Source organism: Eptesicus fuscus, chromosome 2 (assembly GCF_027574615.1).
Source record: "Eptesicus fuscus isolate TK198812 chromosome 2, DD_ASM_mEF_20220401, whole genome shotgun sequence".
Classification (NCBI taxonomy): domain Eukaryota; kingdom Metazoa; phylum Chordata; class Mammalia; order Chiroptera; family Vespertilionidae; genus Eptesicus; species Eptesicus fuscus.
The window spans coordinates 41,147,525-41,164,061 of record NC_072474.1 but is presented as its reverse complement, the minus strand read 5'-3'; the positions used below and the strand labels follow the sequence as shown (position 1 = coordinate 41,164,061).

The window sequence follows — 16,537 nt, the reverse complement described above, 5'->3', positions numbered from 1 at the left end:
ATTGTTTTTCTACCATGAAAATGTTGAGTCCTTAATTTAGCTATTTTCACATATTACAAATATATATGTTTAAAGTAATGAGGACCTTCCTAATTACCATTACAGACCATTCTCAAATGATTTTCATTTATGCCCTTAAATGTTCTTATTTATCCACAACAACTGTCTACTTCAGGGTGTTTGTTTTTGTTTTTTGTTTGTTTTTTGTTTTTTTTTTTTTCTTTTTTCTTTCTGAGAGCTAATGTAGTCCGTGTTCTTATATTTTTTGCAGTTCCTTTCGGTGTACTTTGACAAATATTCCACAGACACAGGCTTTACTGACTAAAGCTAAGCTTCCTTTAGGATTATTGTTACATCCCTTCAGAGACCTAACGGTAAAGTCACATTTAAAAATATATGTGGGTACTGACGTGTTTTTATTGCAAGGTATTTAGATTGTATATTTTCTTAGAATTTTTTCACCTTCTTTTATTTGAAGTTACAAATAATTATTTCTGTCCAGTTCAATTCAGCAAACATTTTCTGAGCACCATTCTTTGTGACAGGTCCTAAACTAAGCACTGGTAAATATACAGATTATTAAGTCATTGGCCTTGCCCCTAAGAAAGTCTTCTCTAACAGGGAACAAAGATGTAAGAACAAATAATTACATGCAGTAAATGAACACATGTTAACTAATCAAATTCTATCAAGGTATTTAGGTGGTGAGTACAGTATGGGAAGTAATTTCCTCGGGTACAATAGCAGTTTTCTATGAGTGATGAAGTCTGAGCTGGATTTTGAAAGATTACTTTTGGAAGTTGGAGAGGCCATAGAGGATAAACTTTAGGAGTCCTTTAGTAAACACTAGAGGCCCGGTGCATGACATTCATGCACTCGGTGGTTTGGGGGGGCCCTCAGCATGGCCTGCACCCTTTTTTGCAGCCTGGGAGCCATCCGTCAGACATCCTTAGCGCTGCCGCAGAGGTGGGAGAGGCTCCCACCACCGCTGTGAGCCCAGCTTCTGGCTGAGCGCTGCTCCCCCTGTGGGATCGCACTGACCATCAGGGGGCAGCTCCTTGCGTTGAACATCTGCCCCCTGGTGGTCAGTGCACATCATAGCGACTGGTCGTTCCCCGTTTGGTCAATTTGGATATTAACCTTTTATTATATAGGATAAAGGAAACACCAACAGTGATGTGCAGTTAGGGAAGAAAACTGTATGATTATTCCTAACTGTATTAAATAACCTTCATAATAATAAAGTCCAGACACTTCAAGTCTATTGAATTAAAACATTACTTGTTTAAGTTTCCAAAGTCTATTTGTTTTAATACCTAGCTTGCTGGATTTTTTTTCCCCACAAACTTCTGTTATTTCATGCAAAAATATATTTAAACTAAAAATATGAAATTTCAGAAATAATTTTATTCAGGTACATTTTATTTATACTTTACAAGCTGCATTTCTCACTCACATTTTTTTACTCCTGTGACTTTCTACCCCTCTTATTGCTACTGAGTTCCTTTTGTTCTTATTCATCCACACAATATTGATTTACCTCCCTATCATGCTAGGTTCTGAGGATACAAAGGTCAGTACGCTTCCTCATGGACCTTGCTTTTCTACTAAGATGAACAGAAAGGAGCAAAGTGAATAGCAAATAAAATAATTGGGATATGTAATGAGGATCTTGAGTTCATTCAGTAAATACTATTTGATAACTTGTAATACTATTACAGCCTTTATGTCTGAACCAATATAGTTAATTTCCCATACACACAGGTGAGAAATTTTAAAACAAAGAAATATACTAAAAGGTTATTGGTTTATTCTTTTTTTTTTTTTTAATATATTTTTATTGATTTTTTACAGAGAGGAAGGGAGAGGGATAGAGAGCTTGAAACATCGATGAGAGAGAAACATCGACCAGCTGCCTCCTGCACACCCCCTACCAGGGATGTGCCCGCAACCAATGTACATGCCCTTGACCGGAATCGAACCTGGGACCTTTCAGTCCGCAGGCCGACGCTCTATCCACTGAGCCAAACCGGTTTCGGCAGGTTATTGGTTTAATTCAGGAAAATAGAATAATATGTTATTTTTAAAGATCTTTTTTCACATTTTCTAACTTCTTTAAGTTGAAGATAAAGTTCTTTTCTCAAACTAAGCATAGAGGTATTTGTTTCAAAGGCACATTTTGTTTGTTTTCTTGTGGCCTGGGCTCCCACCAGGATTGTTGTGGCTGTCGAATGAGCAGAGCAGATAGCACCAGGTGCAGAGACAAAGGCATTTTTATATGGTATATCTTTCTCTCTGTTATTTCTTGAGTCTAGCTGATGAGCTCTGAGATATATATATATGGCCAACCAGGCTTTTCTTGTCAGCTAATAACTTTTATTGCATTTGGTTGGACTTTATTTTGGCATTATTTTATTTGAAGTTTATGATAAAAGAGGGAAAAAACTTGATAGCTGATTGTGTTACTTAGCATATCACTGGATTTTATTTAAATGCTTCAATTTCAAAGCACAGCTATGGTTTTGTTTGATTATGAGCACAGCAGCATGTGTGTTTCCTGGGGTGTTTGTTCTGCTACAACGTCTTTATTTTACTTCCTAGCAATTACCAGTGATAACATCAAATACCATTGTGAGGTGCCGATCTTGTCGAACATATATCAACCCTTTTGTATCCTTCATTGATCAGCGTAGATGGAAATGCAATTTGTGCTATAGAGTCAATGATGGTGAGTTCAGATTCTTAAAATAAGTGTGTTTAATATTATTTTAAACATTGTGACATTTGTCATCTAATCTCTCTGCTCACTGCTTTCAGAACTTTCATACCACTTTTAATGGCGAGAGCATAGGGTAGGGACACTTCATTTTGGCTAGCCAAGGAGATAATGAGGAGAAGTGACAATGACATCGAACTAAAACATATTCATAAAACAAGCAGTGAAGGTCATGCAGACTAATTATGCTTCTGCTGATATATTTGGTTCTTTCTACTCAGTGTGGACCTTTGCCAGTATATCTGATCACATGGTTACAGTGTGTCTGTTTTCCCCTTTAGCCATTTCTTAGGATATCTTCGTGTGATTGCTTTCAAATTTGTGTTTGTCTGATTTTTTCCCCATGACATGAGATGTGGTAAATAGAACACAAACCTAAAAAGCAAGGTTACTGGTGTTCTGGTTTCCTAACCCGATTTCAGAAAAAAAGTCTCTTAATTCTTCTGATATATTTTTTAAAGAGGGCTTAAGGAATTAGTTTTTACCATTAGATGTTCACAGAATTATTGTAAACCTTATATAAATTAATGATAGAGGTGTTTCTTTCTAGGACTATATATGTGTGCGCAGTTATAAGTTGTATTACTAAATTTATACTGGATTCCTAATTCTTACCTAGTTCCTGAAGAATTTATGTATAATCCCCTTACCCGATCTTATGGAGAGCCTCATAAACGGCCAGAAGTTCAGAATTCAACTGTGGAGTTCATTGCTTCTTCTGATTACATGGTAACTATTCAGTGTTAAAGTTAATCTTGGGATCAATTGTATTGGTCATTTGTAATTTGCTGTTAAGTGAATTTTTGTCCAAATTTTGAATTTTTAAAAATGAATTTTAGAAAAAATTTTCTGTTTTTACTTAACAAATTGAAAACTCTTTGTAAAGGTTTCTTGATCTCCTAGAAGAATGCAGTTATATCGCTAAGAAATCTTAGTAATGTTTTATGATGAGCACTAGCATCTACAATTTGTTGCTGTTCTGATTATTTTACTTACATCGAATGAATATAAATATTCTTTTACCATTTAATACTTACGACCCTCCAACAGAAAAGCTCGTGTTTTTGCCAAAAACTGTAATTTTCAAGCTCTTAAAGATATAATCTTAAAAAAAGATATTATCTTAATGTTTTATCCAGTACGATATCAAGATAAATGGATATTGACTTTATTCTAATTTCTCTCTTTTCAGTTCATCATAAAATTCTATGTTCTTTAATTATGATTCTGAGTTTTACCTAAGTTCTGCTAATCTTTATCATATTGACTCATTTTTAAATATATTTATAATAACATGTTTCCTCTGTATTCTTTTTTCTTATCTTTGTTGTCAGCAAACATATAAAGTGGTAAAGAATAATTAATGTGTATTAAATTTCTAATGCTTAACCTATCTCTTTATTTCTCCAATTTTTATGATTCTCTGTGTTTAATACAGCATCTGCCCACTTAACTACTATTTTCTTATCTGTTTTCTATTAATTATAGTAAAATTTCTTTTGGTCACCTGTTACTCTCAACTCTTTACCTTCTTTACAGCTTACTATGTTCCCATCTCTGTTCTGGCTCTTTAGGAATCTTAATCTAATTGAAGTGGTATAGCAAAAAGTTTTTGCCATGACCCATATGATCCCTGGTTGATATTAAAAAAAAAACAACTTTATATATTCTTTTATTTTAACTTCCTGTAACAGTTTTCAAGCATACTTCAAAGAAGAGAAAATAGTATAATGAGCCATCATTTACCCAGTGAGCTTCAACAGTTATCAACCTTGTGCTATATATATTTTATATTTTATCTATTTCCAGTCTACTCCAGTTTCTCCTCCCCTCACCCACTCTGGAGTTTATTAAATGCTAATCCCAGCATCATATATTTAACCTATTAATACCATTATATATCTCTAGTAGAGTAGGACTAAACATATTTGAAATAGCATTGCAAGGACTTTACACTTAGCACTTAACCGTTGGGTTTCAGCCACCACCAGGCGACCCAATAGCTACTACTAATGATTATTGAGTTAAACAAATTAAATTTTAAAAATGTTTTTAGGGGCAGGGAAGAGATATAGAGGTTGATATTAAATAATAAGTAAATTTAATTTTTCTTTGAAAGATCTCAGCCAAGACTCTCAGGAAAACGTTTAGCCCATCTATTTAACCATTACTGTATAATGGCTGCCTTATCATGCTTCATCCACAACCAATCTTATAAGAAAAAAGTTAAAGGAATGTAATTTTCACTAGCACATGAGCTCTTACAAAACATCCTATTTATGTATTTTTTTGTATAACATACTCAGTAAATATCCAGTGGTGTGGTGGTATAAAAAGAATACATTGTACCTATTAAATTAAGTTACATTATTTTTATTTCTTTCAGCTTCGTCCTCCTCAACCCGCAGTATACTTATTTGTTTTAGATGTGTCTCATAATGCAGTGGAAGCTGGATATTTGACAATTTTGTGCCAGTCACTGTTAGAAAATCTAGACAAGTAAGAATTATTTTATTCAAAATATATATTATATATGTGTGTGTGTGTGTGTGTGTGTGTAAAAATATGAAGTGTTTATCAGCAGTTCATTATGTTGGTTTTTATTAACTTTGATTTCATTTTAAGAGTATTTCCTGTCCACCATAGAATATGGATCCTGCTACTTGGATTTTGTTATGATTTATGACTTGGTATCTGAATCATAAAATCATAAAGTTTTAAAACTTAGTAAGAAATTTTTTAAAAATTTATCTTTATTGATTTGAGAGAAAGGGAAAGAGAAAGAGAGAGAAACATCAATGATGAGAGAGAATCATTGATCAGCTACCTCCTGCACACCCCACACTGGGGATTGAGTCCGCCACCAGGACATATGCCCTGACCAGGAATCAAACCATGACCTTCTGGTTCTTAGATCTATGCTCAATCACTAAGGCATGCCAACCGGGCTTAGTAAGGAATTTAGATCTCCTCTAACTTAGCAGATCTCAGGACTACGGCCCAGAGAACTTGACTTGGCCAGGGTGTCAAGAATCTGGATTGGGAGAAGTCTAGCTGTAATTTTTACCTGAGTAAGGGGTTTTCCATAAGGTAGTTTTAAATGTACTAATAAGAGAATGAGCCAGATAAAGGGAAAGAGGGAATTGATTTTCTCAATATTTTCCAGGAAGCCAGAAACTGAGCTCTTCATTTTGGCACATTAGTAATGAGCTGTATTGTGAAAGTGGAAACAGTATTGGATGGGTTGCTTATACCTGGTTCTAATTCCTCTCTATGTGTCTGTTAGTCATGAAGGGGGCCCTCAGTGAGGTTTAATAATGAACCTTCCAATTCTCAGTAAAACAAAGTTGTTGGTACATTACTTTTTTTACTACAACACCCATAAGAGATAAGACTTAAAGATTATTAGTAAGGGTGGTGCCTACTACAGTGGTTTCTCACGTGTCCAAAGGTGTCTGGTGGTTATGTGTGATGAATGCTGTGTTGGAAGTAATCTTGGTGATCCCAGAAGGTTCTTCCCGAACTTCCATTGAGGTGAGAGTCCTTGCTCTGCTGAGTGCTAGCTCTAGTCATCAGAGTCTACATATCACTGATCTTGGCTGTGAATAAAACTGATAATGTTAAGACCTTTCAGATAGTTTTAAAAATCTAGAAATATTAAATGATTTGCTTTTAGTTTGTGTTAGTAACTTAGAGATTTCATATTTTTCTCCTTGATTGAAGTATTTGCCCTATTTTTAGTTACAAGTGCTTACTTCAGATACAGTTTTAGCAGTAAGTGGCAGTGGACAATCCCCTGCAAAGAAATCATTTTTAAGACTGAAGAGTTAGCTAACTGGAAAAGTATGAAGATATAGCTGTAGAAATGGGAACGAGTCCAGCAAAGATGAGTGACTATTTGCAAATTAAACAGACTATGCAAAACCAAAAGTATAGTTTTATCTATACATATAAAAGCCTAAGCGACCGTTGCAACCGAAATAACCAGACGGACGGACGACCGAACAGGCTGCGTGGGGTGACCAGGCTGGAAGGGGGGTTAGTGAGGGCCAACCAAACGACTGAGCAGCAGGCTGCATGGGGTGACCAGGCCGGAAGGGGGGTTAGTGAGGTATGGCCAATCAACCGAACAGCAGGCTGTGGGGGGGCGACCAGGCTGGCGGGGCAGTTGGGGGTGACCAGGCTGGCGGCGGGGGGCAGTTGGGGGCAACCAAGCTGGCAGGGGGGGCAGTTGGGGGTGACCAGGCCATCACGGGGGGCAGTTAGGGTGATCAGGCAGGCAGGCAGGTGAGCAGTTAGGAGCCAGTGGTCCCAGATTGTGAGAGGAATGTCTGATTGCCGGTTTAGTCCCGATCCCAGGATCGGGCAGGATCGGGCCTAAACTGGCAGTCGGACATCCCCCAAGCGGTCCCATATTGGAGAGTGTGCAGGCTGGGCTGAGGGGACCATCCTCCCCCCCTTCCCCCCTCCCCCGTGCACAAATTTAGTGCACCAGGCCTCTAGTCTATAATAATAAAAGCATAATATGCTAATTAGACCAGACAGCCAAACGACCTTCCAGACGTCATTCTGGACGTCTTCCAGACAAAGCCACAGTGGCCGGGCCCGAGGCAGAGGCGATTAGGGACAATCAGGCAGGCAGGCGAGCAATGAGGGGTGATCAGGCAGGTAGGGGTGATCAGGCAGGCAAGTGGTTAGGAGCCAACGGTCCCGGATTACGATCCCTGTGGGATCAGGCCTAAACCGGCAGTCGGACATCTCCCAAGGGGTCCCGGATTGTGAGAGGGTGCAGGCCAGGCTGAGGGACCACCCGCCACCCCCTCCCACCCCCAATGCACGAATTCTGTGCACTGGGTCTCTAGCCTCTAGTATGTATATATACTGTGTGTGTGTGTGTGTGTGTGTGTGTGTGTGTGTGTGTGTGTGTGTATATATATATATATATATATATATATACACCCACACACACACACACACACACATACACACAGAGCAAAAAATAGAAGCATTAGGAAAGTTTAAAAAGTAAAGGTAATAAGGATAGCAACAGTATAGTAAAATGCTTTTGGAAAGGTTGATGGAAATAACTTTGAGGAAGAGGAATTTGATGCTGGAACAGTTCCAACTAAACTCTGTGTTTTAAGCATGGGATAGAGCAGGTAAGTAGCCATCATTCTGACTGGTAACGAACGATCCTAATATTCAGTGACCTTAGAAATCTCTCAAAGAGGTGAAGAATAGAAACAACATAAATCTTGACCAGTATTGGTAATCTAAACATGCACATAACTTGGTACATTCTATGAAGTGCTTTTAGACTTACCTTGCAGACTATATCTGATTGATCATGAATAATGGTAATGGTAATAATTATTCTTGCTTTGATGCACACCATCAAAAATATGTATTTTTTAATTTTTAAAAAAATATTTTTAATGATTTCAGGGAGGAAGGGAGAGGGAGAGAGACAGAAACATCAATGATGAGAGAGAATCACTGATCGGCTGCCTCCCTCACGTCCCCCACTGGGGATCCAACCCATAACCCGGGCATATATGCCCTTCAGTCCTCAGGCCACAGGCCGAAGCTCTATCCACTGAGCAAAAACCAGCTAGGGCTCAAAAATATTTTTAAAGCTTTACTAAAACAATAGATTACATAACAGCAGTTAACCTAGTTGGTGGTACTTCGAAATACCCTTCTGGCCCAGCTGGCATGGCTCAGGGGTTGAGTGTTAACCTATAAACGAAGAGGTCACGGTTGGATTTTCTGTCAGGGCCCATGTCCGGGTTGCAGGCTTGATCCCTAGTGTGGGACCTACAAGAGGCAGCCAGTCATGATTCTCATTGATGTTTCTTTCTCCCTCTCCCTTCCGCTCTAAAGTCAATAAAAGTATATTTTAAAATAAAGAAATACACTTCTGTACAATATAGCATTTATCTTATTCATAAGAAAAGCTTGATGGTTAGTGAAATGTTAATTTATTATTTTATGCTGTGGCATTGACCTTTGAAAATACCGCATTCTGGAAGAATATTTTAAAAAAATACATGATAGATAGAATGCCTTGATCTTAAATGTGGTTTTTATTTAAAATTCTGTGCATTAAAATCTGATGTGCAAAAGACAGTACATTCAGTCTGTCTTTTCAGGAAGGTACTTTTTTGCCATTCTGCCCTTAAAATGTTTAAAGAAGATATGCTATTTTTGTAATATTGGAACTGAAAATATGAATAATTTTTCACTCAAAATAATACATTTCAAAGCAAGGTCACCAAGAAGTCTTTGGTGTTTTTTTTTTATTTTTAGCCTTCGCTAGTGTGGCTTAGTTGGTTGGAGCGTCTTCCCATGCACCAAATGGTCTTGGTTTGATTCCCGGTCAGGGCACATACCTGGGTTTCAGGTTCAATCCCTGGCCTTGGTCAGGGAATCAGGGGAGGCAGCCAATTGATATTTCCCTCTCACATTGATGTTTTTACTCCTTCCCTCCCTCCCTTTCTCCCTCCCCTCTCCTCTCTAAAAAAATCATTGAATGTGTCCTTGGGTGATGCTTGCTTAAATAAATAAATAAATAAATAAATAAATAAATAATAATCATGTCATTTTTAGTTTTGGTTTATTATTTGAATGTAGTTCACTTTTCTGACCTAGGAACTCTATCTAAATGTGTTAGTGGTTTCATCTGAAGATGGAATGTTTCGTCCTTACTCTTCTCTGATATCTGTTGATTTAGATAAGGCTGACTTTTCTGTCCTCTATGAAAAAGCATATGTAGTTATTCTTGGGCTTAGTTTCCTATTTTATTATTTACTTAAATAAAACATGTCACTGAGCACTCTAAATTTTAAATTGTTATTTTTATCTTTAGGCTTCCCGGGGATTCCCGAACAAGAATAGGATTTGTGACCTTTGATAGCACTATTCATTTCTACAATTTACAAGAAGGATTATCACAGCCTCAGATGTTGATTGTGTCTGATATAGATGGTAAGCAGTGAATAAAATAAAAGTATTTTTAATTACTAAGTTTGGAGTTGATGCTACTTTATTTGACAGTACATCTTATAATGCTGTAAGGATAATTTGGTGCACTTAGATATTTGTTTAAAAATTATTATTTCCTGGAAAATACTTGATTCTAAGTTTTTTACACCTGTGTATATGTACTTTTGCATGTGTGAACACATGTGTATAATACAGAGAATAAAGCAATACTATAGTACCCATTATAAGAGTGGCCTGATGAAAACTAAGATTTTTTTATATTACTATATCCTTTTGACTTGATTTATCTGTTGATTAAAATATGTTTTCCCTATAGATGTTTTTCTACCTACTCCAGATAGCTTACTTGTGAACCTACATGAAAGTAAAGAGGTGAGATTGATTTTTTTTCCTAAAATGTTTCTGTTATTTCAACTATTTACTGAAATGTTTACCATTTCCTTGGTCTATTAACATTTCAATAGACAATGTGGTAGCATATCCATTGACTCCTCAATTTAAGGTCCCCCCAAATGAAGTGGCATATACTGTCTCGGGGATGTTTTAAAGAAGAATATTGCCTTGCCTTTTGAGTAATTCAACTTTTAATCTTTGTTTTCCCAGCTGATAAAAGACTTATTGAATGCATTACCAAATATGTTCACCAATACAAGAGAAACACACAGTGCCCTTGGTCCTGCGCTTCAGGCTGCCTTTAAATTAATGTCTCCAACAGGTGGCCGTGTGTCTGTATTTCAGACACAGTTACCTTCCTTGGGTGCAGGACTTTTGCAGTCCAGAGAGGATCCTAACCAGAGATCAAGCACAAAGGTATTTTATATTTTGTTTCTCTGTCATATTCAGGATGGTGTTTTCTGCTTCTAGAGACTGTAATTATTTGATCATTCTACTTTCCCACTTCACTAAAGTTTAAAAGGAAACTCATAAGAGAGTTCAACTGGAATTATTTTGTTTTTGTGTTGCAGTGTATTCTTTTTGTAATTTGTTTGCAAGTCATAGAAATTTAGGAATAATTAACTCTAACCCTTTCATTTTATAGATAAGGAAACAGATTAAACTACATATATTGCCAAATATTAAATAACTATTTAATGGTGAAAATGTGACTTAATATTCTGATTACACAGTTTTTTTCTGTTATACAATAATATACTTGTTAAATATGAGATATTATCATTTAACATGCTCATGCTAATACACATTTTCATTATGATAGTGATATAAATTATTGTATAAACTTAGAAAATGGAAATAATATAGTAAATCAATATTCACTCTCAAGATTTGCAAAAAAGCATAATCAAGCATCATACTTATATACACTACATTTTCTAACTGATCTTTTATCAGAAAGTATATTGGAAGCATTAAGAAATGTGTTTTACTAGTAGCCCTGGCCAGTGTGGCTCAGTTGGTTGAGTGCCATCCTGTGCACCGAAAGGTCACCAGTTTGATTCCCAGGCAGGCCACATGCCAGGTTGTAGCTCGATTTTCCAGTCGGAGTGCATACGAGAGGCAACTGATCGACGATTCTATTTCACATTAATGTTTCTCTCTCTTTTGATGTTTCTCTCTCTCTCTTTTTCTCTCCCTTCTCTCCAAAATTAAAAAAAAAAAAATTTAAAAACCAACAAAAAAACATGTTTTTTTTTTATTAAATGTGAAAGTACTCAATTTAGTTAATTGCCCCTAACTATTGAAAAGTTGTCTATTGCATTTTAACTATTAAAAACAACAACAACAAAAAACCAATATCAGGCTGAATATTACATGAAGACTTTATCAGGTATTTTAATCCCTTATTTTAAATAATAAATTAACTGGAACACTCATTTTTTATTCTGTACATAATTTTTATCTAACTTCAACTTATATATGAGAAAATGCTACTGCAACTAATTATGAGTATGAAACAGTTTTAATAGTGTCGTAAATATTTAGCGATATAGTCAGTGTTTTCTTAGGATAAATTCCTAGAAGTAAAATTACTGGGTCAAAGAGTATAAACTTTAGTTAAATTATTAAAGTATTTTACTTATTGGGCTTTTTATTAACCTATACTCTTAATGACTTTCATCTTATAGTCACTATTAAGTATTGTTGCTTCTTTATTCATCAATTTGCTAGAGAAAAATAGCACCATACTTTATTTTTTACAGAAATTGTATTTTTAATTGCTTTTGAGAAGGAAGCTAGTTTTATTTTTTATATGCTTTTATTGATTTTTAGAGAGATAGAAAGGGAGAGAGATAGAGAGAGGGAAACATCTATCTGCTGCCTCCTGCATATTCCCTACTGGGGATTGAGCCCACAACCTGGGCATCTGCCCTAACTGGGAATCGAACCAGTAACCTCTTGGTTTATGAGTTGATGCTCAACCACTGAGCCACACTGGCTGGGCAAGAAGCTAATTTAAAAATAAATTGGGGCAAGGATATTTTTTAATCAACAAGTAATACTAGCGTTGAATTCATTGATACATTGCAGCCTATTATAGAATACTGAGATGTTTTGAACATAGGAAGATGTTACATATTTACTGAATTATTTGATAGTTTTGTTTTTCTCATTTAACTTTTAGAAATATTCTCTATCTGCCTGGGACTCAAAAACTTAAATATCTGTTCTGGTTTATATATTCCTTCACAGCTGAGAAAACTCTACTAATGTAATAACCATACACTGCAGGGTGGGACAGCAGTAGGTACAGTTCCTATAGAAAATAATACAATAATTAATAAATAACAATACAAGAATAAACTGTTTTATGTACTCAGAGTTGTAAACCTACTTTTGTATAACTGACCACTCTGTATAACTGAGAAGATTGAAACATTTGGTCAGGCAGTGCCATGTAGTAATTAAGAACTTGGAGCCTACCTCTTGCACTTCTTTACCTCTTTCTCCAGTGCCACCTTTTCAGTTCCATAGTCCTCCTACCTATAGGAAAAACCTTCCTTAACCTAGTGTGCTCTCCTGTTGCTACATATTAATGATTGACAGCACTCAATCTGGAGCCCAGACTTCTTGCATTTATATTCTAGCATCTACCATTAATAGCTATGTAATTAGTCAGGTTACTTAATCTTTTTTTTTTTGCCTAAGTTTCCTCATCTGTAAAATGAGATCTATGTTATGAGGGTTAAATAATACATATAAACAATCTCGAGCAATGCTTCCATGTAAGTACTTTATAAATGTTAGCAATTATTATTATTACTAGAGGCCCCCAGTGCACGAAATTAGTGCACCAGGGTGCGGGAGGGGTCCCTCAGCCCAGCCTGTGCCCTCTCACAATCTGGAACCCCCTTGGGGGATTGTCAGGCCTAAACCAGCAGTTGGACATCCCTCTCGCAAGCCAGGACGCTGCATGCACCAGTGACCATACTTTTCATACGGGTGAAAGGCATCTTTTTTTTTTTTATCTATCTATCTATATATATATATTTTTTTTTAATTGATTTTTTTACAGAGAGGAAGGGAAAGGGATAGAGAGTTAGAAACATCGATGAGAGAGAAACATCGATCAGCTGCCTCCTGCACGCCCCCCACTGGGGATGTGCCCGCAACCAAGGTACATGCCCTTGACTGGAATCGAACCTGGGACCCTTGAGTCCACAGGCGGAAGCTCTATCCACTGAGCCAAACCAGTTAGGGCTGAAAGGCATCTTGCTGTTGTATGGGCAGCTACATTTTTTTGCCCTGATTATAAAAAGTACTACATAACATGATCCTTCTGAGGCAGTAGTACCATTTTCTTCATCTTATGGATGGAAAAACTGAAGCAGAGAGAAGTTAAGTAATTGGCTTTGTCACACAGTTATAAGTGTCAGAATCAGGGCTGACCACAAAATGTGCAAGCCAGAGTTCATGCATGTCATCACTGCATCATCCTGTTTTTTTCAGTGTTTGAGTAGCCTTGCCAGGTTTCAATTTTTAAATCTAAGAGACTGTTCCCAATATATAGAGTAGGGTTCCTAGGCTTGGCTGGCGATCAGGGCCATCTGTGAGGTGATCAGGGGGGCCCCTGCTGGCACCCGCCTTGGCTGGCGACCTGGCGCTGCCTGCTCGCTGGCCCCACCCTCCACCACACCGCAGGTCACCTCCCTCTGCCCCCTGATGGTCATGGCACGTCATAATGACCGTCATTCTACTGTTTGGTTGTTTTGCATATTAGGGTTTTATTATAGGACTAGAGGCCCGGTGCATAAAATTCGTGTATCGGGGGGTGTCCCCTCAGCCCAGCCTGCACCCTCTCCAATCTGGGACCCCTCTCACAATCCTGGACCATTGGCTCCTAATCACTCACCTGCCTGCCTGCCTGGTTGCCCCAAACTGCCCCCCGCTGCTGGCCTGATCGCACCTCACTGCCTCTGCGTGCCAGCATGATTGCCCCTAACTGCTTCCCCTGCCGGCCTGGTCACCCCTAACTTCCCCCTGCTGCCGACCAGGTCGCCCCCAACTGCCTTCTTCCTGCCGACCTGGTCGCTCCTAACTGCCCCCTCCCCCCCCCCCCGCCGGCCTGGTTACCCCTTACTGCCCCCCCTCTGCTGGCTTGGTCACCCCCAACTGCCCCCCCTCCGCCGGCCTAGTCAACCCTCACTGTCCTCCCTGCCAGCCTAATCGTCCCCAACTCCCCCCCTCCTCGCCCCCCCGCTGGCCTGGTCACCCCCAATTGCACCCCCCTGCCGGCCCGGTCACCCCTAACTTCCCCCACACACACACCAGCCTGGTCAACTTCAACTGTCCCCCTGCCAGCCTGGTCTCCCCCAATTTCCCTCTCTGCCAGCCTGGTCGCCCCTCACTGCCCCCCACCACCACCACCAGCCTGGTCGCCTCACACAGCCTGCTTGTTTAGTCGTTTGGTCGTCCCTCGCTAACCCCACTGCTGGCCTGGTCGTAGGAAGCCATCTTCTGAGGATTTGAGGGTTAATTTGCATATTACCTCTTTATTATATAGGATTACTATAGAAAATCTGTGCCAACTGCCTAGACACTTTAAAAAAAACTTCAGTTTGCTGGTGGGCAGGGGTGGTGGTGGTGGAGATACCCACTTCCTTATTATAAGAGAGATATAGAAACAGTAGAGGCCCGGTGCATGACATTCATGCACTTGAGGCAGGGGGTGTCCCTCAGCCTGGCCTGCACCCTTTCACAGTCCAGGAGCCCTCGGGGGATGTAGCGCTGCCGCGGATGCAGGCCACGGCACTAGCACTGACCACCAGGGGGCAGCTCCTGCATTGAGCATCTGCCCCCTAGTGGTCAGTGCGCGTCATAGCGACTGGTCATTCTGCTGTTTGGTCGATTTGCATTTACCCTTTTATTATATAGAATATGCACAATTCAAGGCTTCAAGGTCTTACTTTGTGACTTGTTGACTTAGGTTGTACAACATCTTGGCCCTGCAACTGATTTTTATAAGAAGCTGGCTTTAGATTGCTCAGGGCAGCAGACTGCAGTGGATCTGTTCCTTTTAAGTTCACAGTATTCAGATCTTTCTTCTCTAGGTAAGGGGACATTGTATTTATCTGTTTACATACAGTTTTAGCATATGAATTAAATCTAAACTCTATAGTAAGCATTCTCAATACTTTGGAGAGAAAGACATGTGAATTACATAGATGATATCTCTGAAAATTAACAGTAAATTTTAAAGCACTATACCAGTATAAAATGATTTTGATATTTTGTTTTTAAAATATAATTTCTTTGCCATTCTCCTCAACAATAAACCTTATATGTTATATTTTATAAATGTTTGTTTTTCTCAGATTTATGTTATGTTTATTTTGACAGTTTTTGTTTTCTCATTATGACTTAGATTTCTAAATAATATAGAATTTACACTCCTGTTGGACAAATATAAAATACTTTTTAAATTTCTCTTTAAAGCTTGCATGTCCAAGTATTCAGCAGGCTGCATCTATTATTATCCATCTTTCCATTCTACTCACAATCCTTCACAAGCGGAAAAGTTACAAAAAGAACTAAAACGTTATCTCACAAGGAAAATTGGATTTGAAGCTGTTATGAGAATAAGGTGTACTAAAGGTATGATGTTGTAAAAATGCTGCTTTATAATTAAATTAGCATTCATATATTGAGTATCTGTGACTATCTATAGTCAATAAAAGACTTTATGCTTGATCTCTATATATATAGTTATTGAATATCCATTGACCAATTTTTACAATAATTTGAATAAGTGGGCAAAAATAATGTCTTGCTTTATAAGGAAGAACCTAAGAGAAAGCCCATATTGGAGGTGATTTTAGAAAGAGAATGAGAGGAATAGGGAAGATTTTAAGTGAAAATTATCTTTGCCCTCATCATCATTCAAATAGTCTTCAATGTATATTACCTTGGTTTTATGTGAATGTTTGCAGGAGGGATTCTGATCACTTATTTTAATGCTTAAAGGAGTTTTACAGTAACCCTCATTTTAAAAATGTTGTACATTAGATCTTTTGTGGAACCTACATTGGTTCTTTTTTTTAAATTTAATAAATCTTTATTGTTCAGATTATTACAATAGTTTCTCCTTTTTCCCCCCATAGCTCCCCTCCACCTGGTTCCCACCCCACCCTCTGCCCTTACCTCCCCCATACTGTCCTCATCCATAGGTGTACAATTTTTGTCCATTCTCTTCCTGTACCCCCCATACCCTTTTACCCCTGAGAATTAGGAGTCCACTCCCTTTCTGTGCCCCTGATTCTATTATATTCACCAGTTTATTCTATTCCTCAGATTTTTAAT

The 16,537-nt window shown here is 38.1% G+C and overlaps 1 protein-coding gene across 4 annotated transcripts in view; it reads left to right on the top strand.

Moving 5' to 3' along the window:
* Positions 1–16,537, top strand: part of SEC24B (SEC24 homolog B, COPII coat complex component) — a 94,687-nt gene that overhangs the window by 66,520 nt on the left and 11,630 nt on the right. For all 4 annotated transcript variants that reach the window (XM_054726691.1, XM_054726690.1, XM_054726693.1 and 1 more), the window contains 9 exons: positions 272–374; positions 2,602–2,728; positions 3,396–3,505; positions 5,163–5,275; positions 9,645–9,763; positions 10,098–10,153; positions 10,385–10,591; positions 15,165–15,288; positions 15,674–15,832. In XM_054726691.1, coding sequence (XP_054582666.1) covers positions 272–374; positions 2,602–2,728; positions 3,396–3,505; positions 5,163–5,275; positions 9,645–9,763; positions 10,098–10,153; positions 10,385–10,591; positions 15,165–15,288; positions 15,674–15,832 — 1,118 coding nt within the window. The remainder of the gene's footprint in view (positions 1–271; positions 375–2,601; positions 2,729–3,395; positions 3,506–5,162; positions 5,276–9,644; positions 9,764–10,097; positions 10,154–10,384; positions 10,592–15,164; positions 15,289–15,673; positions 15,833–16,537) is intronic.